At 38.3% G+C, this 24,095-nt stretch overlaps 1 protein-coding gene and 1 long non-coding RNA gene across 5 annotated transcripts; one reads left to right on the top strand and one right to left on the bottom strand.

Annotated features, from left to right (window-relative positions):
* Nucleotides 1-228: 228 nt before the first annotated feature.
* On the bottom strand, nt 229-1,280 carry LOC124392714. The gene is made up of 3 exons (XR_006927198.1): nt 1,078-1,280; nt 931-987; nt 229-820 (listed from the first exon to the last, which is right to left on the bottom strand). It is a non-coding gene; the product is annotated as an uncharacterized LOC124392714 (long non-coding RNA).
* A 7,045-nt stretch (nt 1,281-8,325) lies between these two features.
* hdac10 (histone deacetylase 10) lies at nt 8,326-22,719 on the top strand. 4 transcript variants are annotated; one of them, XM_046859351.1, is made up of 20 exons: nt 8,326-8,523; nt 8,608-8,742; nt 9,618-9,714; nt 9,813-9,910; nt 10,096-10,200; nt 10,286-10,354; nt 10,459-10,585; nt 10,954-11,019; nt 11,125-11,184; nt 13,500-13,589; nt 13,664-13,770; nt 15,146-15,213; nt 17,262-17,493; nt 17,790-17,880; nt 18,153-18,238; nt 18,367-18,417; nt 21,394-21,475; nt 21,623-21,814; nt 22,223-22,376; nt 22,612-22,719. In XM_046859351.1, exons 1-20 carry the CDS (start codon nt 8,462-8,464, stop codon nt 22,638-22,640), a joined length of 2,001 nt encoding a protein of 666 aa, XP_046715307.1. In that variant the 5' UTR covers nt 8,326-8,461; the 3' UTR covers nt 22,641-22,719. The 4 variants fall into 4 exon arrangements, with proteins under 4 accessions (XP_046715307.1, XP_046715306.1, XP_046715305.1 ...); XM_046859350.1 differs by having other exon boundaries at nt 22,606-22,719; XM_046859349.1 differs by having other exon boundaries at nt 22,223-22,381.
* Nucleotides 22,720-24,095: the final 1,376 nt, after the last annotated feature.

Here is a 24,095-nt window from a genome sequence, read left to right as displayed (position 1 = left end):
CCAGTTCCAGACCAGATGCTAAAAATGTTTTCTGTAATGCTATTAATAATCAAATCAAAAATACTATGTACTTCTGTTGCTGGCATCAGGAGCTTGTCACCAAGGAGCTTGTGAAAAGATCAAAACACTTCAATACACTGTAGAAACTACGTCACCCCTTCGAAACGAATTCGAAGGAGAAATAAACCTGTTTAGACATGGGCCCAAAAACGAAACCCTTCAGATGGCTACGGTACAAAAATTTATTGCAAAATAGGACAGAAAATATTACACAAAATCAAACACCTAAACATAAAATAATTGATACCAGTAGCTCATCCAGAATTGGTCCCAGCTCTCGAAAAGGTTAACAGCCAGCTCAACTCTCTCACTATGATGACTGCTTTTGTTGCATGCGGCAAACCTTCAGGCATAGGGGGCCATCCCTCTTACATTAAACACTCGAAAGGCAATAACCACAATTCAAATAATAATACACAACTTAACCCTTCACTCATACCTACAAAAGAAAACACAGCAAACTTAAATCCTATACACAAAGGGATGCACACACACACACACACGAAAAGCACCCAGAGTTAAGCTGGCAACATAAAGCTGGGAAGGTATCATCAATAAAATAAATAAATGAAAAATAAATAAATAAATGAAATAAAATAAAATAAAAAAAATAAAAAATAAAAAACAAAGCCCCAGCCAACCGGACTCATACACAAACAATTCACACAATACACATGCTGCCACCATGCAGCACACTCCTGAGACCGACCAACCAGGGAACCAAACAAAAGCAACACGGGAGAAACAGCAATTAATAAATCTAAAACAGAAAAACAAAAATTAACAATACATCATATGCTTTAATACACAAAACATTTAAAACCATGGTTACCAACTGCACACACTTAATTAAAATATTAAATAATTTACCTTCATTGGCAGATAGCAGATATAACAATCAGTTGATGTTCAAGCATTTATCCAGATCTGAATCAAAACACATTTCCAAAAAAAGATACAAATAAGACCTTTCATGCCATCTTATTTAAACAAATAAGACAAAGCCCATATATTTACCTACACCAGCAGCTGTCAACATACACAGTCAGCATTGCTCAATTTATCTGCATCTAAATAAATAAAAACAATTTTCCCATACCATCAAAATAAATCCCTCTAAAGAAACAAACTTGGCCGACCCCCTCTAGGGCGACTTCAAACACAACCAAACAAAGCAGCACTATTTCCCATGTGCTTTCAAAACAGGGCCCAAATTTCAAGGCTTCTTGCCCAGCGCCTGCTTAAAAAGTCTTGGGATATTTAGCCAACCACACCCCTACTGGTAGGTCCTTGCCTGGATACACACTGTATCAGAGTTTGATTTGTTCTGAACACATGACCAATGATGGCTGAAACACTGAAAGCACTTCACACTTTTGTGCGCTGAAAGGTTTGCTGAAATGCAACACAGGGGTGTAGATTACATGGGGGACTTTTTATAAAAAGTAAATTCGTCCCCCTGACTTTTTTAGTGGAGAGTGTGTGTTCACGACATGTTGAGGTTTTAATGGAGCAATGTATATTAATGCAGAGTGATTTAAAATTCAAAGAGACAAGAGAATCTCTACATGACATTCACGTATCCATGGCAATCAGTCACTCACCTGTCACGTCATCATCACACGCCCCCAGTACTGTAGCTCGAGTCGCACTGCGCGATCCAACATTCGGTTGCGATGAGCTCAAAAACCGCTTCACTCCTTTTTTACAAGCAGTGTAAGTTGCATATGGTATCTGAATTGTGTTGCACAATGTTTAGTAACTCTGCCTGTTGCTCTTGTTGAATAATTAGCAAGTTTGAAAGGATTTAAAGGATTATAAGGAAAAATTGCTTGGACAAACATTCACTTTTTTCTCTGTATTTTCCTTAAACTCTTTTATAACGTCTTTTGTTTTAACAAGTGTGTTATCAAAACACTACTTTTAAACAAACCAGCCAGGAAGCTTAAAAGAAGTGACAGCAAATGTTGATTTCATCTCATTGTATAATTGATATCGGGTCTTGACATGTTTGTCAGTTGAGTTCAATACATATTTTCTTTCAATAGTTTGTTGTGAATGACTTGTTTTATTCCTGAAACATGGACTGTAGAATAGAACTGTTAGTGTTAAGATGGTTTTCACACTATCTCACACACATTCCTTTGTCTATTCAGTGTGTAAGGTGGGGAACCACCCACTGGTCCAGCGGCGGTCTCCAGAGGCGTGGCGAAGGATTCTCGCGCGTTCTAGTCTTTCCTTTCACATTAGATAATAAGATTTGGATGAATGTATTTCTTCATTTTGGTTATTGACCTCTTATCTGACTCCAATTAGATAAAACATAATTAATATTTACATAGGTTGTTATTTTACTAATAGTATAATTTGGATGGATGTTTGTTTAGTTATTCTGATTAAGCTCTGGCATTACACTCGTTCATTCGGTTCTCATAGTCGCACATGATAATAATATGGGCCTTATAATTAATATACTGGTCAACGGTCATAAGCGAATCAGTATTGGTCGCTGCCAGAGGTTGGACTATACGCTTAAGCGGCTGCTCTCTGCGTGCTCAACTTTAAACATACTTTATTTAGTCCCCTTAGAGGTGACACTTAATTATTACAATAAATATTTCTAACCACAGGTAATGAATAGAATAATATTGAAATAATCAGAGGTTGAGGCTGACCCTATTTAGAGTGATCAGAAATGTTACTCTAAACGGAAATACATATTGTTAGCCTCCACGCTTCTAAGTACAAGCTAACGCCAAGTACAAGCTAACGCCAAACTAACGCCAAGTGCTAGTCGTATCTCTCAAATCCTCAGCTGATGTATTATTCACTATCCAACTGGGATTTAGGCCGAACCTAGCCTGATTTATGAAACCACACTCTTGGCAACGGAAAACTTAACTATTAAGCCTCTTCTCAGCTGCATTCAGCTGTAGTAGCTCTGCGTGATCTGCTAGATGATATTGACTTAGATGGTTTTGACGACACACATGATTGCCTTAAACACATTGAACAAGAGACCTCCTGTAGGCCTGAATTTTTTAGATACGGCCCTGGAAGAGGGGGATTGTCTATATGTGCATGGTTCATGTTCAAAACCTTCTGATGATGTGTATTTATGTGGATATGCGGTTGTAAGGTTACCTGATATAATAGTTAAAGCTAAATCATTACCACACACATCTGCACAAGCTGCAGAGTTGGTCGCACTTACAAGAGCATGTCAGTTGTCTGAAGGTAGAGTAGTGACTATATACACTGATTCTAAGTATGCTTATGGTGTTGTGCATGATTTTGCAGAAACTTGGAAGCAAAAAGACTTTAAAACAGCTGATGGAAAGCCCATAGCACATTTTAATCTCATAGGCGACTTTTTAAAAGCTCTTTAACTCCCTGCCAAAGTGGCCATAGTTACACATATGCCACCTGTAGGAAATTTGAGATACCTGTTGGTTATAGTTGACAGATTCAGTAAGTGGTGAGAAGCATTTGCATGAGTGACAGAGAATGCTAAAACGGTTGTCAAAATATCAACAAAAGAGATCATCTCTAGATTTGGTATTCCTAGTGTGATTGAAAGTGATAACGGCACACCTTTTGCTTCGAAAGTAACACAACTTTTGGCTAAAAGCTTAGCATTTTTTATATTCCCTATCACCCACAGTCAGCTGGAGTGGTAGAGAGAACAAACAGAACCATTAAGAAACATGTTATTAAAGCCTGCATTAAAACAGGCCGAAATTGGACTGTTGTTCTCCCGGTAGTACTCACAGAAATGAGAATGACCGTATCTTCAACAAAACTAACCTTTGAAAGTTTTATGTTCTTACCTTTCCCGACCACATGGGTCAGGGGACGCACTGGCATTTCTTCTTTAGGTAACCTGGAAGTGATGGTGGACGACTACGTTTCTGCCCTGGTTGAGAAATTGAATTCTATCAGTGCTGATGTCTCACTAACTCTTCCTCTGCCTACAGATAAGCCAACACACCCTTTTGTGCCTAATCAGCAGGTTCTGATAAGAAGTCTGAAGTCTACCAAGATCGTTGAGCCGAAGTATCTGGGTCCAGCGACTGTTCTAGCTGTAACCAGAACTGGAGTTCTGACTGATTATCAGCCACAGTGGATACACGCAAGCAGGATCAAAAACCCACTTAATCTGTGCACTAATTGGTCTGTTGGCCTAAGAAGCCTACCTAAGTGAGTATTCAGGGCTGAAACAGTTGAGAGCCCACGGAAAGATCCTTTCTTTATAGTAGAAAGGGGGCCACCTCCGGGGTGAAGATCTGACTCACTTGACTGTTTAGTTTAGCTCACCCTGATACCTGCTCTAGGTCTAAATTCTATAACTATATGTGCATAGTTGTAACTAGACTCCGAATTTTTCTTATTCTCTTTGAACACATTATTCAGAGAGTAGACTGTTACGTATACCTGATAATACTGCTAATAGACATACTGAACAAGCACTGAGAAATAAATGTCTCATGATGTCTTGGAGAACGTGAAACAACTGCTGACAAAGTTTTTTTGAGAAGAGTTTGTTTACGAGTGTTGAACACTATTTTGTTTTAGGAATGATTCTTGTATTGATTGTTGGAATTGTACTTTGTATGTTGCCATGTTTGATGACGATGGTAAGACAGGCCATAAAGGCCTCGATTGGAGTGGTGATGATGAAGGATTATATGCATGTAGGGAAAGAATGAAATGGAATCTGTATGTTTTTGTTTGTCTTTATCTTTTCATTTGCAGTTTGTGTCACCGATTCTGTTCCCAGGATGAACATCCTATGTTTTGGTGTGTGATGCTAAATCATAAATGATTTAAAGTGGCCATTGTTAGTGTTAAGATGGTTTTCACACTGTTTCACACACATTCCTTTGTCTGTTCAGTGTCTATAGAATATTTACGATGTTAGTCTGTAAGGTAAACAGGGAGTCTTATCTGGGCTCACACATCTCCAGCTAGTATATCCTCTTGTCTAAACAGGAAACAAGTTTAGGACAGCCTTTTCTCTGTATGTATATATATACGTTCTGCTACCTGCAATAAACAGAAGAGGAAGAACATGCATGTTACTGTGCTGTGTATTTCTTCTTCCCTGATATCAGAAAGGCACCATGGGCATAGCAGATCGTATGGAAAACCTCTCCAAGAATTAAGTTTCGTTTGGGCATGATAAAAATCTAACAAGAACAAAACGAAGTATTATTTAAATGTGCAAGTCTCCATTACTGTGTGCCATGTACTGTGCATACACACAATACAATTTGAAATATGTGAACAATATACTCTTACTCAGACAGTAACTAATACTGTAACACGTTACTTTAAAAAGTAAAGTAACTTCATTACCTTTACCGTACGGTGCATTACCCGTTACTTTTTTAAATGAATGGATTTGGGCTGAAGTGTAGATTACAGTCTAACTTGCTTACAGCAGGGTCGCATTGTAGGATTGGTGGATTACCGGATTACCCTCTGTAAACACGAAGAAGACGCACTGTGGGCGTGTCTCCGTTTATTCAGGTCTGTGCGGCAGTAATGGCGAGTCGAGGCGAGAGCAAGACGAGTTTCTCAAAGTGGAAATATGCTCATTATTTCACTTCAGTTGAGTATAAAGACAAAAACTTTTTAGTCAAATGTAAGCTGTGTCTTTCTGGTTAGAAGCTCGTATCTACTGCGATAAACAACAACTCCAATCTGTTGAAGCTCCTCCAGGAACTCCATGCCTCGACGAAGCTAGAAGCTAGAAGCTAACCTGGTGTTCTCTTCTACATTGTTGATAGTTTTCATACTTCAGCTGTGAAAGGAACATGTTTAAGAGCTCAACACAACAGCAGAAGCCACTTTAGTTTGTGATTGTGAATATATTATTCAGCTTGTTTTGTTATTTATTTCAGAAATCATTGTGATATATTTAGTTTGTGCTGCTCTTTAAATAAAATAGTGTTTAAAAATGACTTTGTGTTTAAGTCAGTTTTGTGTTTTTAGACCATAACACATAAAAGGGCATTAAAGGGAACATTAAAGAACGTTCTTTATAATATATAACAGTAACGTATTACTTTTTTGGTGTAAATAATCAACAAAGTAACTAAGTTACTTTTTGAATGAAGTAACGAGTAACTGTAACTAGTTACTATTTTTTAGTAACTAACACAACACTGCTCTTACTACCATTATAAGGACATCTTTGTACTTTATACTAAAAATTTACACATTACTACCTCAGAGTACCAATGTGTACCTTAATGTACAACTATACATTTTTGGGGTAAATAAGGTACAAAGATGTCCTTTTAAGGGTCCTGTCCCAGTGGCAAGCTGTTGTATTTCTTTCTTCTTTCTGTTTTCTAATCATATATAATTATAAAGCATATAAAGCAAAAAAATTATGATTAAAAATAAAACCTGTCAATTACACAACGGTTAACTGAAAAAATAACAAACAGGTAACAATAGACATTTCCTCCATGGTATTACAGGCACTTTTACTTTTCAAATCGTATCAATTTTGAGTATCGTTAAACCTCTAGTACAGGGGTGTCAAACTCAAATTCACAGTGGGCCAAAATTAAAAACTGGGACGAAATCGTGGGCCAAACTCAACATTTATTGAAAAAATGACTGCAATTGTGCATGTTTTCTGTCTCTCCAGATGTGTAATGTTGAACCTTTTCATATGGAAACAAACTTTAGTTTTGCATAAACATTAAATCTGGATCAACCAAAGTTTAATATTATAAACACATGAGAAATTAAATTTGAAATAAAACACATCAGTGCTATTCGTTTCTTATTTTGTCTCTCTCTCTCTTCTCTCTATCTATAGACTTTCTAATTCCTTTTTAATGTAAACCTTTTTTCACAGGCCAACAACAACACAATTAAAATAATAATAATTTCCTTCAATTAAAATCTCAAACAATCTTTCAACTATTAACAGTCCATGACTTGGAGTAGAAAAAGTGCATAAAGACAACATTCATTCAAGGTCAGTTTTTACACTCTGATTTACTCTGATTGGTTCAAGCCAATGTGCATCATATCTGGGTTGAGGCTCTGAGCTGATCATCATGTCTGGGTTTAGGCTCTAAACTGAGCATCATGTCTGGGTTTAGGCTCTGAGCTGATCATCATGTCTGGGTTTAGGCTCTGAGCTGATCATCATGTCTGGGTTTAGGCTCTGAGCTGAGCATCATGTCTGGGTTTAGGCTCTGAGCTGAGCATCATGTCTGGGTTTAGGCTCTGAGCTGAGCATCATGTCTGGGTTTAGGCTCTGAGCTGAGCATCATGTCTGGGTTTAGGCTCTGAGCTGAGCATCATGTCTGGGTTTAGGCTCTGAGCTGATCATCATGTCTGGGTTTAGGCTCTGAGCTGAGCATCATGTCTGGGTTGAGGCTCTGAGCTGAGCATCATGTCTGGGTTTAGGCTCTGAGCTGATCATCATGTCTTGGTTTAGGCTCTGAGCTGAGCATCATGTCTGGGTTTAGGCTCTGAGCTGATCATCATGTCTGGGTTGAGGCTCTGAGCTGATCATCATGTCTGGGTTTGGCTCTAAGCTGATCATCATGTCTGGGTTTAGGCTCTGAGCTGAGGAAATCCTCAGGATTGAGTGAAGGTGTTCATCAGTGAGACTCCTGGGTGGTGTTTTGTTCATCTTCATTAAAGAGAACAGTTACACACACAGATATGTGCTGCCGAACACAGAGAGGATTTGAGCAGCTTGGGAACGGAGTTGGAGCAGTGTGTCGGGGAGGAAACATGGAAACTGTGCAGCACACACAGAGTCGTACTTTGACTTGATCGTGTCTCTACACTGGAGTTCAATCAGCTCCATTTGGAGGTTGTTTAATGCGCTTTCCACGTCAATCACAAACGGTTTTCTGAGCAGTTCAAATCTGCATTTCTGGGCTTCAAAGTCGGTAAATCTCCGGGTAAATTCAGCGCTGAGTAGGCGGGGCTTATCAGCGGTCTCGACTGACGCACCAACGCACTAACAAAGCATTCTGGGATTTGTAGTATAAGCGGTGTATGCGCTATATACTGGCGGGACAGCTCTAATCCACATTTGATATGATCTCGCTGGCCAAATATAATTACACCCGCGGGCCTGAGTCTGACACACCTGCTCTAGGAAGAAGTTATTGCTGCTCGTTAGTCATCACAGTATACGCTAGCGGCATCTGGTGGTCAAAATTATGAAGTGCATCAATGTCCAAATCAGTCACGTGGTTTGTGTGCTTCGGCCATCATTGGTCACGTGTTCAGAACGACTCGAACTCTGATGCATCTTTTGACGCGCTCCTCGGTGACGCCAGTAAAAGAAGTACATAGTAATTCGAGTCGATTATTCGATACACTGTAATCGCAGTACAGAAACAGTTTTAGTATCATGTCTGGAACTGCATTAATCTACGATGAGGAAATGATTGGCTACAAACTTCTGTGGAATGAGTAAGTTTCATGTCAAACACCTCGATTAGCAAAATGGTGTTTTAGGAAACGCGTGTAATCTCCTGGTGTGTGTTCTGTCTGCAGTCCGGTCTGTAAGATTGAGGTCCCTGAGCGGTTAATTGTCAGTTATGACGCGCTGAAGCGCAGCGGTTTGGAGCAGAGGTGTGTGTGTGTTCCAGTCCGCCAAGCAACTGATGAGGAAATCCTGCTTGTGCACAGGTCAGAGATTCTACTTTATAGCAATCCACACTGTACATAATGATGATGATAATATCTTCTTCTTCTTCTTCCTCTTCTTCTTTCGGCTTCTCCCATTAGGGGTCTCCACAGTGGATCATCCGTCTCCATCCCCCCCTGTCCTCTACATCTGCCTCTTTCTCACCAACTACCTGCATGTCTTCCCTCACCACATCCATGAACCTTCCCCTTGGTCTTCCCATTTTCCTCCTTCCTGGTGTCTCCATCCTCAGCATTCTCCTACTGATATACCCCATGTTCCTCCTCTGCACATGTCCAAACCGTCTCAATCTCACCTCCCTCACCTTGTCTCCAAAACGTCCTACATGCACTGTCCCTCTAATAAATTCATTTCTAATCCTGTCCATCCTCGTCACTCCCAACGAACATCTCAACATCTTCAGCTCTGCTACCTCCAGCTCCACCTCCTGTCTTTTACTCAATGCCACTGTCTCTAAACCATACAACATCTCAGGTCTCACCACAGTCCTATAAACTTTCCCTTTCACTCTCACAGATACTCTTCTATCACAACTCACTCCTGCTATCACTCTTCTCCACCCACTCCACCCTGCCTGCACTCTTTTCTTCACTTCTCTTTACACTGTTGACCCCAGGACCTAAACTCATTCAGCTTCACCACACTACTGCACCCCCTTTTCAAAAAAACTGAAAAGGTAAACTGTTTTATATCTGTAATATTTTCTGCAAAGGAAGAAAAAAAGTTCCAAAGTCTGTTTTAGGAACATCTGTAGGATGTACATGTCAGGAATATTATTCTTGAGATTAAAAAACATTCAGAAAAAGTGTGACTGCTGATCTGTGCAAGTTCTTCTCACGTCTCTTTTGCTCTGCAGTAAGGAGTATCTTGAAGCTGTAAAACAAACCCCACACATGACCTTAGAGGATCTGTTGACCTTCACTCAGCAGTATGGTGACGTTTATTTTCACCCTGTAAGCCACAATATTGCAGGATACTCGCATTTATGGATTTATTTGAGATGTTTTGCTTGTTTACACAATCATGTTTATTATCCCTGTTATATCTGGAGAATATCTACCACTGTGCCACGCTGGCGGCTGGTGCTGCGCTGCAGCTGGTGGACAACATCATGACGGGGAAAGTGAGGAATGGAATGGCTCTTGTAAGGTAAGTGTTAGTGCTGGAATTCTAGAGTCTCTTCAGTTTTCCAGAAAAATGTCGTTAGAATATAGATTACAATTTTTAATACATATTTGAATTGTGTATAAATTTGTTTGAATTTTCTACCCAAATAGTGCTGAGATGTTCTCCTCTTTTATTTCTCCCTCTTTTCTATGCTGTCCTGTACTCAGGCCTCCTGGTCACCACAGCCAGCGAAGTGCAGCCAGTGGATTCTGTGTGTTTAACAACGTGGCGATAGCGGCGCTCTACGCTAAACAAAAATATAACCTCAACAGGTATGAAATACAAAAAGGTTTTTGGCATGAGAGATAAAATGCTGTCAGGTGCTGCTGCTGAAATCAGATGGTTTGATCTGTTCAGGGTGTTGATTGTGGATTGGGATATTCACCATGGACAGGGAGTGCAGTTCTGCTTTGAAGAGGATTCCAGGTGAGCAGTTTTTTTGCAAAAATCAGGGCGTGAACATCAAACCAAGCACTTGTTCTACTCACTTTACTGTATGTCACTCTTTTATTTTCATTTTCTGTCCCCAGTGTTCTGTATTTCTCATGGCACCGCTTTGAGCACGGTCGTTTCTGGCCCAACCTTCCTGAGTCTGACTACGACAGTGTGGGGAAGGGTGAAGGAAGTGGCTTTAATATTAACCTGCCTTGGAATAAGGTGAAGTTCTCCAGGGTCAAGCACATTCCAAAATCCATATCAAGGAATTCTTTCACATTCTGAACTTCCTCTTAGTCATTGGTTTATTTTACAAATTGTAAACAATCACATAATTTAACTCTAATGTTCAGATTTAAAACTTTAGAGATTGTAGAAATTGATTTTAGGAATTAAAATCTAAAGTGTTTGATTTACCTGTAAAATGCACTATTCAGTTGTAGTGTGGTTTAGTTATCAGTATATTGTTTTACAGAATTTGCAAAGCATTAAACAAACATATAATCTTATTTATTAATTAGTTGTCATGTTTATTTGTGATCAGGTGATTTTTTTGTTTTACTATTTCGTGTTCTTTGTTTTTCCCCCAGGTGGGAATGACCAACAGCGATTACCTCTCGGCTTTTTTTCACGTCCTCTTGCCTATTGCATATGAGGTACAGTAATTAATACAGGCTTTTAATAAAACCCCTGAGTTGGAAATGTATGTGCTTGTGTATGTTCACGAGTGAAAGTTCTGTTTTTATATCATTTTGTTCCAGTTTGCTCCTGAGCTGGTGTTTGTCTGTGCAGGGTTTGATTCTGCTATTGGTGATCCAGAGGTAAATAATCTATCACTTCTTTATGACATAATCACCACGGATCACATGCTTTATCTAAAAAGATTCATTTAAAAAAGGAATTCTGTTGCTTTCTATAAAAAAAAGATCTGTGCCTAAAAAGTATTTAAAGTATATTTTGAAACATTTTACCAAAAATACAATTAAATCCAACATTTCAGGAACAAAATACTGCACGATACTGTGCGTTATTATACAACCCCAATTCAAAAAACCTAGGATGCTCTGTAAAATGTGAATAAAAACTAAATGCAATGATTTGCGAATATCAGAACACATATCTTCTCACAGTAGAACTGAAGAAAACTGAAGAAATTCATTATTTTAAGATAAAATTGGGTTATAGAAAATAGTGCATCATTTTTTACCGCAGCCACAGCGCTGAGCTCCGCAATTCTTACTCTGTTGTTGTTCTGTGTTTAGTCATTTTTCTTCTATAGGTTTTACTAGAAACGAACATAAAGCAGCACATCCCAGACAATATTCTTTCCGGTTTTTGACTATTCAGACCTGTTGTTGGAGACGCAGAAGAGGGAAGTGCGCCAACGCGCTGGTTAAACTCCACAAGCGCATCTTTCGAACTGCGTTCCCAAGCATTTATCTCACGAACGCTTTCTAACAAAACGGATGAACTTCTTCTCATCACCCGCATCAACAAGGACTTTTCAAACTCTGCTGCATTGTGCTTTACTAAACCCTGGCTGAGTGAACATTCTGGACAACGTGCTACATCTGGCAGGCTTCCAGCTGTTCAGGGCAGATCGCATCGCGGAGTTAACCGGGAAAACGAGAGGTGGTGTTGGTGTTCGGATGTAAGAACGCTGAAAAACATGTGTGGTTCTAATCTAGAGGCACTGTTCATAAAGTGCTAAACTTTCATTCTTGTGAATGTGTTCGTTCCTCCAGAGCGTCAGCTGCAACAGCTGGCTGAACAAATAACTGAAACAGAGCAAAGGTACTCAGACTCTCTCTTAATCATTCTTGGAGATTTTAACAAAGCGACTCTTTCCCGTGAACTGCCAAAATACAGACAGCGCGTTACATGTCCCACCAGAGACAGTAATATTTTGGATCATATCACTCTGTCCCATGAGCAGCTCTGGCGCTCTGAGGCTCTTCATCCAATACCAATCTACAGGCAGAAACTAAAATCAGCTAAACCTGTACTAATGACTGTTAACAGATAGAGTAATGAATCAGAGCAGGACACAAGCCTGTTTCAACTGCACCGATCTGGACGAGTTCACGGAGACTGTAACTTCACACATCAGTTTCTGTATGGATATGTTCTCCCCCACCAGGTCATTCTTATCATTCAATAATGATAAACCGTGGTTTACTGGGAAACTCAAACAGCTTCATCATGCCAAAGAGGATGCTTACAGAAGTGGGGATAAAATCTTGTATAACCAGGCCAGGAACAAACTAACAAAGGAAATCAGATTGGCTAAAAACCTACTCTGAAAAGCTGGAAAAACAGTTTTTAGCCAATGACCCAGCATCAGTATGGACTGGTCTGAGGAACATCACCAAGTACAAGACAACACCCCCACAGTCCATGGAGAATCAACAACTGGCTGAAGATCTGAATGTGTTCTTCTGTATGAAAAGCCCAGTATAGCACCCACCACCCCCTCAGATCTGCACTTCACACATTCATCCTGCACTTAAAGGATGTGTAAAGGATGTGAAACGAGTGTTCAGAAGACAGACGACTAGGAAAGCTCAAGTGTCTTGCTCAAGGGCTCAACAGTGGCAGCTTGGCGGTGCTGGGGCTTAAACCCCTGACCTTATGATCAGAAACCCAGAGCCTTAATCACTGGACCACCACTGCCCTAAAATTTAGCATTGGCTAGGAATCCCACCCAGGCCTCCCGCATGGCAGGTGAGGATTCTACCACTGAACCACCAATGCCTTCACAATCTTCTTTTAACATGTTTACAGACTTGTTAAATGAAGATAGGATGCAACACAGTGGTAAAAATGGTTCTGTCACTTTTAAGATGTGTTGTGGCCATCAAATTCAACATTATTTTTTCCTTGAAATGGTACATTTACTCAGTTTAAACATTTGTTATATTTTCTTTGTTCTGTTGTGAATTAAATATGGGTTTATGAAATTTGCTAATCATTGCATTTTGGTTTTCTATTTCAATGTTACACATTGTCCAAACCTTTTTGCAATTAGGTTATACATTATATAGTACATTACAATTAAATTATATATAAATGTCCACAATTGAAAAAAGTTTGACAGTTGTCAATTGTTTATAATTGTCCCCCCCTTCTCTTCCAGGGGCACATGTGTGCTTCTCCAGAGATTTTTGGCCACCTTACACACCTGTTGATGTCTCTGGCCAATGGCAGATTGTGTGTTGTCTTGGAGGCATGTACAGTACTGTAAGCCTGAATACGTGCTTGTGGAGTTTTATTTAGTAATGTATGAATTTTATGTGTTAGGGTGGATACAACTTGACATCTCTTCCTCAGTCAGTTTGCCAAACTGTACAAACTCTGCTTGGAGATCCCACATCAGTGCTGAATGATATTGGACCCCCATGTCAAAGGTGGGTTTAGCTAAAGAAATAGTTTAACAATGAATTAATTTGCTTCATGCTGTGTTCTGTTCCAAGTAAAGGTTGCAAAAGTAGCAGACAATGGAATTATTTGGAATGTATATATGGGAGAAGCCGAAAGAAAGTTTATATAACATACAACACCAATTCCAAAAAGTTGGGACACTGTGTAAAGTGTAAATAGAAACTGAGAATACATCATTTTAAGGAAAAAAATGTCATTTTGAATTTGATGACTGCAACAGGTCTCTAAAAAAAGTTGAGACAGAGCTATGTTTACCTCTGTATAGCATCATGTCTTCTGTCTGTATACATCTGGGAGAGGAATGTTGTCCTATGTAGCTGCTCAACAGTTCTGGGTGTCCTTTGTTGTATTTTTCGTTTCATGACTGCAGACAGGCCAGTTCAGCACCCAGACTCTTCTACTACAAAATCATGCTATTGTAATAGATGCATTATGCAGTTAGCATTATCTTGTTTAAATATGCAAGACCTTCCTGAAAAAAGACATTTTCCAGATGGAAATTTGTTGCTCTGAAACCTGTATATACCTTTCAGCATTGTGGAGTCTTTCCAATTGGAATCATGGATCATGTTCATGCCTGTTTTCTTCTTTTCATGATAGAGATTTTGGGGATGACCTGGCAAAATGTTCCCACACAATGATTTGTGGACGTGTTAATGAGCCCATGCAGTGATTTCCATGAACAGAATCATGACTGTTTTAAATGCAGTGCTGCCTGAGGGCCAAAGATTGTGGGCATTCAGTATTGATTTTCACCCTTCTGCATGGGGATTCCTCCAGATTCTTTGAAACATTTGATGATGTTATGTTCTGTAAATAATGAGATATTCAACTGCTTTGCAATTGTTGTGTTGAGGAACATTATTCTGAAATGAATCGACAATTTGTAACACAGATTGGTGAAGGTCTGCCCATCTTTACTTCTGAGAGCCTCTGCCTCTCTGAAATACACCATTTGTACCATATTTATACAATATATCATCTTACTGCCCTGGTGCAGGTTAACATTTTAATAGCACACATTTCCAGACTTTTGTTGCCCCGTCCTCAATTTTTTTTTAAATGTGTTGCAGCCATCAAATTCAAATGTAACTAATTTTTTCTTTAAAAGAATGCATTTCCTAAGTTTACACATTTTAAACATTTTCTATGTTTTATTGTGAATAAAATATGGGTTTATGAGATTTGCAAATAATTGCATTTTGTTTTTATTTACATTTTACTGTGTCCAAAGTTTTTGGAATTGGGGAAATGTATGTAATCTGATGTATTTGTGTTTCATGCTGTTTCTGGATTCCGTATATTTCTTCTCCTATATTTAAGTATGTTATTACTCTGCAGTGCTCTGGAGTCTGTTCATAATGTTCGAGCTTCTCACCAGAGGTATTGGAGCTCTCTCAAAACCCAAGGTATTTTTTGTGTAGTAATGATGCAAGTCAAATGAATAGCATATAAATGTGATCACATGCACATCGGTATCTTTATTAGGAACAACTTGTTCTTGCTCAGTAAAGCAGACAATCATATGGCAGTAGCACAGAATAAGACACATTGTGGGGAATTTTTCCTCTAACACGGTCACCCAAAACTCTTCTGAAAGAAAGTTTATGTGCATGCTTAAATAAAAGAAAGTTGTTTTCTAGAGTGAACACTGAAGACTGCATGATCTTTAACATCTCTCAGGTTGAAGATATTTACCCAAATGTATTCAGCTAATTCTATTTTTATTTTGCCCACGATAATTCTCTTTACCCTCACTAGATGTCTCCTCTTTCCTTTTAACCACCAATTTCACTTTAATGTTGTCAATGCTTGTGAGACCCATCAGATCAGGCTGTAAGAGACCCATCAGATCAGGCTGTAAGAGACCCATCAGATCAGGCTGTAAGAGACCCATCAGATCAGGCTGTAAGAGATGTCTCAACTTCCATCATTATTGCTATTTGATGAACCAACAAACTCTTGCATGGGCACTTTGTTTTCTGCCTGTCAAGGCTTTTACTTCTCATCATAAACAGTCCTCTGCAAAAGCATGTTAAAGTTTGTATTACTAGATCTTGCTGAGGCAGAGGGCAAGGGGAATCAGGGAACATGCGATATCAGGGACTTTGAAAGTGTTATGTCGTTTGAATCCATGACTTAATTAAGGCACTTGTTGGGGCAAAGACATGTCCTACACATCATTAATGTGTTTCTAATAAAATGGCCAGGCAATTACACAGTACCTCTCATTTTCATATTTTTTTTCCACCCAAAGTGCTTGAAGTAACAAACACTAGTCTTGCCTAACAAGCAAATTAATTCAATTCATGTTTATTTGTATTGTGCTTTTAACAATGAACATTGTCTCAAAGCAGCTTTACACAAATAATGTGGTAATAAAAATGAATAAGATGTTCTTTATAAGTGTAAGTTTGTCCCTGATGAACGAGCCGGTGGCGAATGTGGCAAAGGAGATGAGATGGCATAAGGAAGAAACCTTGAGAGGAACCAGACTCAAGAGGGAAACTCATCCTCATCTGGGGGTACAGTGATGGTGATCAGAAGCCAACTGTAGTCCTGAGTCAGTGTAGCAGACTGTTAACTACAGTCTACAGTCCAAATCCATCCTCAAAGCTCCCGTTCTTACTCCGGAATTTCATGGAACCACCCAAGGCGTTGATGAGAAACCGTTACAAGCTGCACAGAGTGGCCTCCAGTCGAAGAGAACACTATCCAGAGGCAGACCTGGACGAAGTGGGAAGATCCACGGAGGGGAGAGGGGCAGGAACAGTGGTCACTGGAACCTCAGGAGCATGTTTAACTCGACCGAGAGAGAGAGAGAGAGAGAGAGAGAGAGAGAGAAGAGGTGACAGGAAGAGGAGGATATGGATTATTAAGTGTCCTTATTGTTGTATGAAAGTTAATGTCACTGTGCAGTTTGGACTCCGGTAAGACTCGCTATAGCAGCATAACTAAAAGGGAGAACCAGAAGGTAATACAGACATGAGGGATCTCTGGGATAAGAGACGACCCACCACACCACCATCAACAAACCTGAGTGAACGTGTGAATGTGAGGGGACGACAGCATACAAATATCCCAGTTCACCAAACACTCTATATCCATGTTCCCTCCAGATCTGAGCCTTTACCTAAGAAATAATCTACTGATTTAAGACTTAACTAAATCAGCCTTGATGTGAACACTGATTGGAAGGTTGTTCCATAACTGTGGGGTTTTTAAGAGAAAGATCTGCCCCCTGCTGTAGTCTTCATTATTTGAGGTACCAACAAATAGCCTGCACCTTTTGATTTAAGTAGGTGTAAGTATATCCTGCACTGTGTAATTGGAGTGAACCGAAATAAAATTCAGCTTTTATTGTTCCTTTACTTAATCTTTGTTTTATTTGGCAAATATAAAAAAAATAATTATAGAGTATTATGCAGATAACGTACATGATTATTATGATTTGTAGACTGTCCTATCATGGAGCCAAGTACCAAACGCTGCAGAGTGAAGGAAGATGATGAACAGCAACAAGAAAAGGAAACTGAACCTCTAGTCTGGACAGAACCCGTATTTAGAGTTGCCCCTCCTGTGCACACGGCTGTGCGACTCTATGAAGAACAGCAGGACTCGCTCCCAGAAGCCTGTCAGCAACTCGGTGAAACATCACCAAAGTATTTTGAGGAGGCAGAGAAAATCAGGTTATTTATAGAAATGTATATTGTCATCAATACAAAGTGTTTGTGTGTGTATGTGTGGGTGGTTGGGTGTGTGTCCATGAGTGTGTGTGTGTGTGTGTGTGTGTGTGTGTGTGTGTGTGTGTGTGTGTGTGTGTCTGTAGTAGTATCTGCTGCGCACAGATCACATTTCTCCCACATAGTTAGTAATGTGTTTTAATTTATATGTCTAATGTTTCCTTGTAATATTATTAACTTTCTCTGTGTGGTCTATTAAATAAATATAAATGCAATAATTTGACAATGTTTTCTGCCAACAGGAATAAACATTTTCGGGATGTGACTGATGAGAAGTCTTTACAGTGCTGCCAGGATATTGTTACAATTTTGGAGAAAATCAAGAACAAAGAGGTGCATTGCTTTAATTTGTATATACAAACAAAAGAAATAATAAAAAAAACAAAAAAACATTTAAATAAAAAATTCCAATGAATGAATAGATTAAGGCCAATGTTGACCTATTAGTAAGTAAATGTTGCATTAATGCCTGATTTGTTTTTGGTTTTATATACTGTATGTTGCTGTTTACTTTGCGTAAGAAAGATTTTTCCCGAGACAGCTGGCCTCGCCGCAGCTGAAAGCTAAGATTAAAGCAGACAGGTGTAATGCTGTTTTACTGCCAGGTACGGAATGGCCTGGTTGTGGTGCCTGATGTGTTTGTATCTCTGAAGTGTGCTGTGGAACATGCTAAGAACTCACTGTTTCAGCGGTATGAACTTTTAAAGAATTTTGCTCCCAATACTAAAACAGTGTGGAGATTCTTAACATGGACAAAACTAAAGTAACTATAGAGAGAGATTTATGGTGCTGTACATATTTGTGTTCATGTTTTTTCAGGATTTTGGTGCTGTTTGTAGGAGATGATGTTTTAGTGGACACTGAAGATGGGTGAGCTTTGTTTCACATATGACTTCTGTTTATTATATATATATATATATATATATATATATATATATATATATATATATATATATATATATATATATACAGTGGTACCTTGACTTACGAGTTTAATTCGTTCCGTGGCCGAGCTCGTATCTCAATTTGCTCACACATCAAATCAATGGTAGAGGAGAGGCAGAGGAGGAGGGAAAGCTCGTTTTTTACTATCACTACAGTACACTACGTATCCCTAAACATTTTACATTTTTTGCTTATCTTAATTTTTGTCCCAATCTTCGCTTTCTGGCTTCGCGTCACCATCTAGCAGCGGCATCTCGAGCTCGTACCTCAATTTTTTGCTCGCGTAACAAAGCAAAAAATCGACCGAGTGCCCACTCGTACCTGGGAAAACTCGTACATTAATGCACTTGTAGGTCAAGGTACCACTGTATATGCCACAAAAGTAAGTACACCCCTCACATTTCAGCAACCATTTTAGTATCTTCTCAAGGGACAATACTATAGAAATGAAACTTGGATATATTTTAGAGTAGACAATGTGCAGCTGTATAGCAGTACTGATTTACTGTCCTCTGAAAACAACTCAACATACAGACATTATTGGCATCAAATTAAAAACCCTCAGTAATAACAGTTGTTCGTGGTGTAAACATGCAAAGCCACATGTCCTATTCATTATGTTCAAATGGACATTTGGTGCAACCCAGATGAGGATGGGTTCTCTCTGAGTCTTGTTCCTCTCAAGGTTTCTTCCTTATGCCATCTCGGGGAGTTTTTCCTTGCCACAGTTGCTCATCAGGGACAAACTTACTTACAAAGAATCACCACATTATCTGTGTAAAGCTGATTTGAGACAATGTTCATTGTTAAAAGTGCTATACAAATAAAAATGAATTGAATTGAATCATGTTCATGTTTTTGTCTGCTTGACAGAACCGTACTCATTTGTGTATCTTGTATTTGAGCAGTTAATATCTAATCCAATTGTCTTGTACTGACCACTGGATGTTCAACATGGACCTTATGGTAAAGACGCTATAAGAAGAACACCCTGAAACTGAGTTACAGTACAGTGGTCAGGGCCATTTAGAGGTTTTCCCAGAAGGGTTCTACTAGTGAACAGACCTCACAAGGGTCCTTCAGAGAAGTCGAGTTCTCATCCATGATCCCTTCAGCATTTGTGCCAAATGGCAGTTTTCTAAAAGAGAATAACAACCACAAACACACCACCAAGATGACAACTGCCCTGCTGAGGAAGCTGAAGGTGGAGGTGATGAAGTGGCTAAGTATATCTCCAGACCTGAACTCTATTGAGCACTTTTGGGGATCCTCATTCGGAAGAAGGAGAAGCACCATGTGTCTGACATCAAGCAGCTCCATGATCATTATGGAGGAGTGGAAGAGGATCCCAGCAACAACCTGTGCAGCTCTGGTGAATTCCACACCCAGGAGGATTAAAGCAGTGCTGGATATCAATGTGTTCACACACAATACTCACACTTTGGACACAGTTTTGACACGTTCACTGAGGGTGCACTCACTTTAGTTGGCCGTTATTTAGACAATAATGGCTGTATGTTGAGTTCTTTTTAGAGGACAGTAAATCTGTACTGATACACAAACGGCACACTGACTCCTCTAAAATATATCTAAGTTCCATTTATATAGTTTTGTCCCCTGAGAACATATAATAAAAAAAAAAACCCAAAATCGGTTGCTGAAATGTGAGGGGTGCACTTACTTTTGTGAGATACTGAGTTGCGTGTGTGTGTGTATATATATATATATATATATATATATATATATATATATATATATATATATATATATATATATATATACCCTCACATTCTAGCAACCATTTTATTATATATAAATATATATTTATTAATGTGTATAATGTATATTTTTATATATATTTATATTTATAGGTGTAACAGTGCACATATTTGTACCAAAATGTTTCGTGCAGCCCTTTTGGTTACAGTATGTACTGAATGCAGTCCTTTTTACGTGTGCAACAGTTTAAATCTGAGTTCCCTCAGGAACGTGTTAATTGGCAGACTGCACGTTTGTTTAGTCTCCACCTCACACTTTTAAGTGCATCTCTTTATTATTATTGAACTTGAAATCATACAGAACAATACCAGGGGTATAATAAAGAGACTAGAGTTAGTGCAGTGTCACTGTGGCAACTCAATTTTACCGGAAATTAAATTTGTTTTACGCATGCATGAAACCGCTAATAAATCCAGAGCGATATTGTTAGCGGCTAGTGGCTAGTGCTATCTCTCTTTAGCGTTTTGTGTCCAGCTTCAAGAATTTCTTTTAAAAGAAGAAAATCCTGAAAATTCTGCATATTGAGGGAGTGAAAGAATGAAGGATGGATGGAATGAATACATTTGTTAAAGTCTACTGAAATCAGTAGAACAGATGAGTAGAACATATCTTTAGAAAATGTTATATTAAATGTAACACACACACACACACACTTATATACACATTTGTATTACACAAATGGGGTCTAACAAATGTAAACTATTTAATAAAATGATTCCAGTTACATTATTTAGTTTTATTTAATACATTTATTTTGTGCCAATTTTTTTGATTACTCAATTTAATCGTTATAATAATATGTATTGCCTTAATTTTATTTACTCTATTTTATTTTAATAAAATATTCTAAAATATTATTTTATATATTATTTTATATATCATTTAACCATTGAAAAAATGGTTTTAAAAATGTTAACTGTTCGAAATCGAACATGCGGATCATGAATAAGGATGATAGGATAAGGTGGCGCCCCCTAATGGGAGAAGCTGAAAGAAAGTTTATAACATCTTTTTTAAATATATATGACTTTCCCTCTAAGGTGAATAAAGTGATCGATTAATCTTTTTATTTAAAAGAGTGATGTATCTAACTCTGTCTGTCTATAAAATGTACTTCTACAGGAGCATGCTTTTGGTGCAGATCTGCAGAAAAATGCCTGAAGGTGTTAAGTCTGTCTATCATGTGCCGGTGTGTCTAAACAATGTATGTATTGTTATACTATTATAAGTAAATGATTAGTAATATATTAAGAACATAACCATAATTGTACTCGATTTGAAACCTTCTACTTGTTCTGCTTGCAGGCATTACATATAGTGTGCTAGTAATGTCTTCCTCTGCCTCCTCCAGGATGTGTTCTCAAATGCGAGTGTCATGGCCGCAGTGTTCGGTCTGATTCTGCCCCTAGCATATGAATTTAATCCAGACCTGGTAGTGCAGGTCATGGCTGAGGGCAAAGGCGGGTTGAAGGAGCATGCCTGGGAACAGCTCACAAGCCTCCTGCAAGGGGTTGCACAGGGCACAACTCTGGCACTGCTTAAGGTATGTTGCTATAAAGTCACTTCTTTTCTTTTTGAGAGAGACTCATACATACTTTCTGTAAGATGGCCGTTATTTAGTTTGCTTACTATAAAGCATTTCTCAATACTAAGGATGGCACAATATACAGGGTCACCATGAGGCGAGGACCTGCAAGTGAAGTAAACTGGAAAAAAAGTCTGATCATATTTGGAAAGGTTTTTTCAAAGGAGACCCGAATGTTCTTTTTGATAGAATTGATTTTATTACTTAATTATTGCCTCCTTCAGAGCTTTGAAACACGTGGTATTCTTTGTCTAACCTGGTGAAACAGTATCAGGATATATTTTAGCATATACATTATATAATATAAGTGAAATGCAAATCTTTTTAATTTAGATATTTAAAGTAGTAAATTGTTTTTTATATCAGGGCTGTGACATGCTGAGGGCCACAGGGACATCTCTCTCTGGGGCTCCTGCTCCATCACTTGGACCTCTGGATCCTCCTCTGGCTGAGGATATCAAGGCTCTAGAGGCACAGAGGCAGAGACTGCAGAAGCGCTGGGGTCTCCTGAGTAACACTCGTAAGGTCATTTTACAGTGAAAAGAACACTGAATTCTTACTGTATCCGTTTGGCCAAAATGTGATTAAAAAAAAAATGTCTGACTATTAGATTCATTGTATTCATCTGATTTTTCCAATAAATTATTGTTTCAATACAAATCATTCACTTCAGTTTGTATGGAGAGACAACAGGTGACTTTAGGTAAAGTTAAATATGTTTAATGGTTTATAAGTGTGTATGTGCTCAGTTTCAGAAATCGGAACAGAAGGTCAGGACAGATGAAGACCCCTGCTGTAAACATCATCAGTGTCATTTCTACAAGACAGACACTACGTTTCAATAAAATATTACCATTATTTTATGACTTTTCCCCCCTGAGTGGTATTTGTGTGTACTGGCTTTAAAATGTGACCGCGATCTTTGTGTTGATATTAAAACACAACTACATAAACAAATTTAACAGCAAACAAAAACCTACTGAAAATATAATCAACAGAAATGTATGTACATTAAAATGCATGTTATAAAATGTCTCTGTGAGATAATAAATACTCTAAAGATATGATGAACAATAGGATGGTTTCATCTAAGCTGTAAGTATTTCAGTGAGATTATTTATGTTTTTATTTGATTGCTAACGATGATCAATACTGAAGCTTCAGTTTTTAAACTCTTTATGGAATCTGCATTACTGACATGAAACAGTTAATCTCACCTCTAAAACGTATTCACCCAACAAAACTTTATATTTGTTTTAAAATAAGCTTGTTCCAACATCACACTGGTGACTTCTCACTCATGAAGTACAAAAGTTCAGTACAAAAGGTTTTGTTTTATTAATTTTTCAATAAGATGAAAAAATTTTTTTTCACATCTTAAAAAGTACTTTCTTGAATGTTTAAACCAACCCTGTTAGTGTTTAGAAAAATCTCTCCACATCCCATAAACTATATTAACTCTAACTTAACCATTAATACTGACAACCCGGCTGTACAGCAAACCAGTGTGTGACTGCAGCAGAGTGGAGGAACGACACATTAACCCACAACACTTCATCTCCTCAACAAGTCTGATACTTCTGAGCTTCACTCTTTTGCTGGCACAAGAGAGAGAAGTAATAATCCTGTATTCTCCTTCTCTGTAATCCATCACTGGACACTGCTGTACACATTGTGATGTTCGCTCCTTCCTGGCCTGCGGCTGCCATGGACAATCAAGTTCTGCCTTTTTATTCCAAATTGCAACTGGCTGTGTTCAAAATAATTATTATTTTACTTTCAGAAATTTTTTTTCAGATTTATTTTTGCAATTTACCACCATTCTGAAGTATTTTAGATTTAGAAACATGTGCTGGAGATAAATAAAGTTTTGCGGGTGGTGGAGCAGGAATGACTAAAGTGTTGATGGATTTTGTGTAAAAACAGTGAAAAATGATTTCATATTGACCAATGCAAATTAGTAATCAAATGTTTTAATAAACTAATACACTAACAGAGGAACATTTCAAACTTCTTATGTTTTAATATTTATATATTCTATTTTTATTGTAAGATACTAATGATAATTAGTATATTCATATGTAACAAATTTAACTGAAAGCAAAAGGGGATTATATTTAAATAAGTTTGGAGTTTTCTCACTATGTAGGATGCTAAATTTACAGTGGGAGGAGACTGAAGAAGTATGAAAAGCCAAACAGTTCATAAGCGTTGCAAATATGTCTAAAGCAGGCAATCT

The sequence above is a fragment of the Silurus meridionalis genome, chromosome 10, assembly GCF_014805685.1.
Source record: "Silurus meridionalis isolate SWU-2019-XX chromosome 10, ASM1480568v1, whole genome shotgun sequence".
Lineage (NCBI taxonomy): Eukaryota > Metazoa > Chordata > Actinopteri > Siluriformes > Siluridae > Silurus > Silurus meridionalis.
This window is presented reverse-complemented; position numbering and strand designations above follow the sequence as displayed.

What these genes read in the sequence shown, in the direction of transcription:
- hdac10 (XM_046859348.1), top strand. Translation starts at nt 8,462, where the DNA reads ATGTCTGGAACTGCATTAATCTACGATGAGGAAATGATTGGCTACAAA. An exon ending in CAAAAATATAACCTCAACAG is followed by an intron (nt 10,201 to 10,285) that starts GTATGAAATACA and finishes TGATCTGTTCAG; the next exon opens with GGTGTTGATTGTGGATTGGG. An exon ending in GAGCTCTCTCAAAACCCAAG is followed by an intron (nt 15,214 to 17,261) that starts GTATTTTTTGTG and finishes TATGATTTGTAG; the next exon opens with ACTGTCCTATCATGGAGCCA.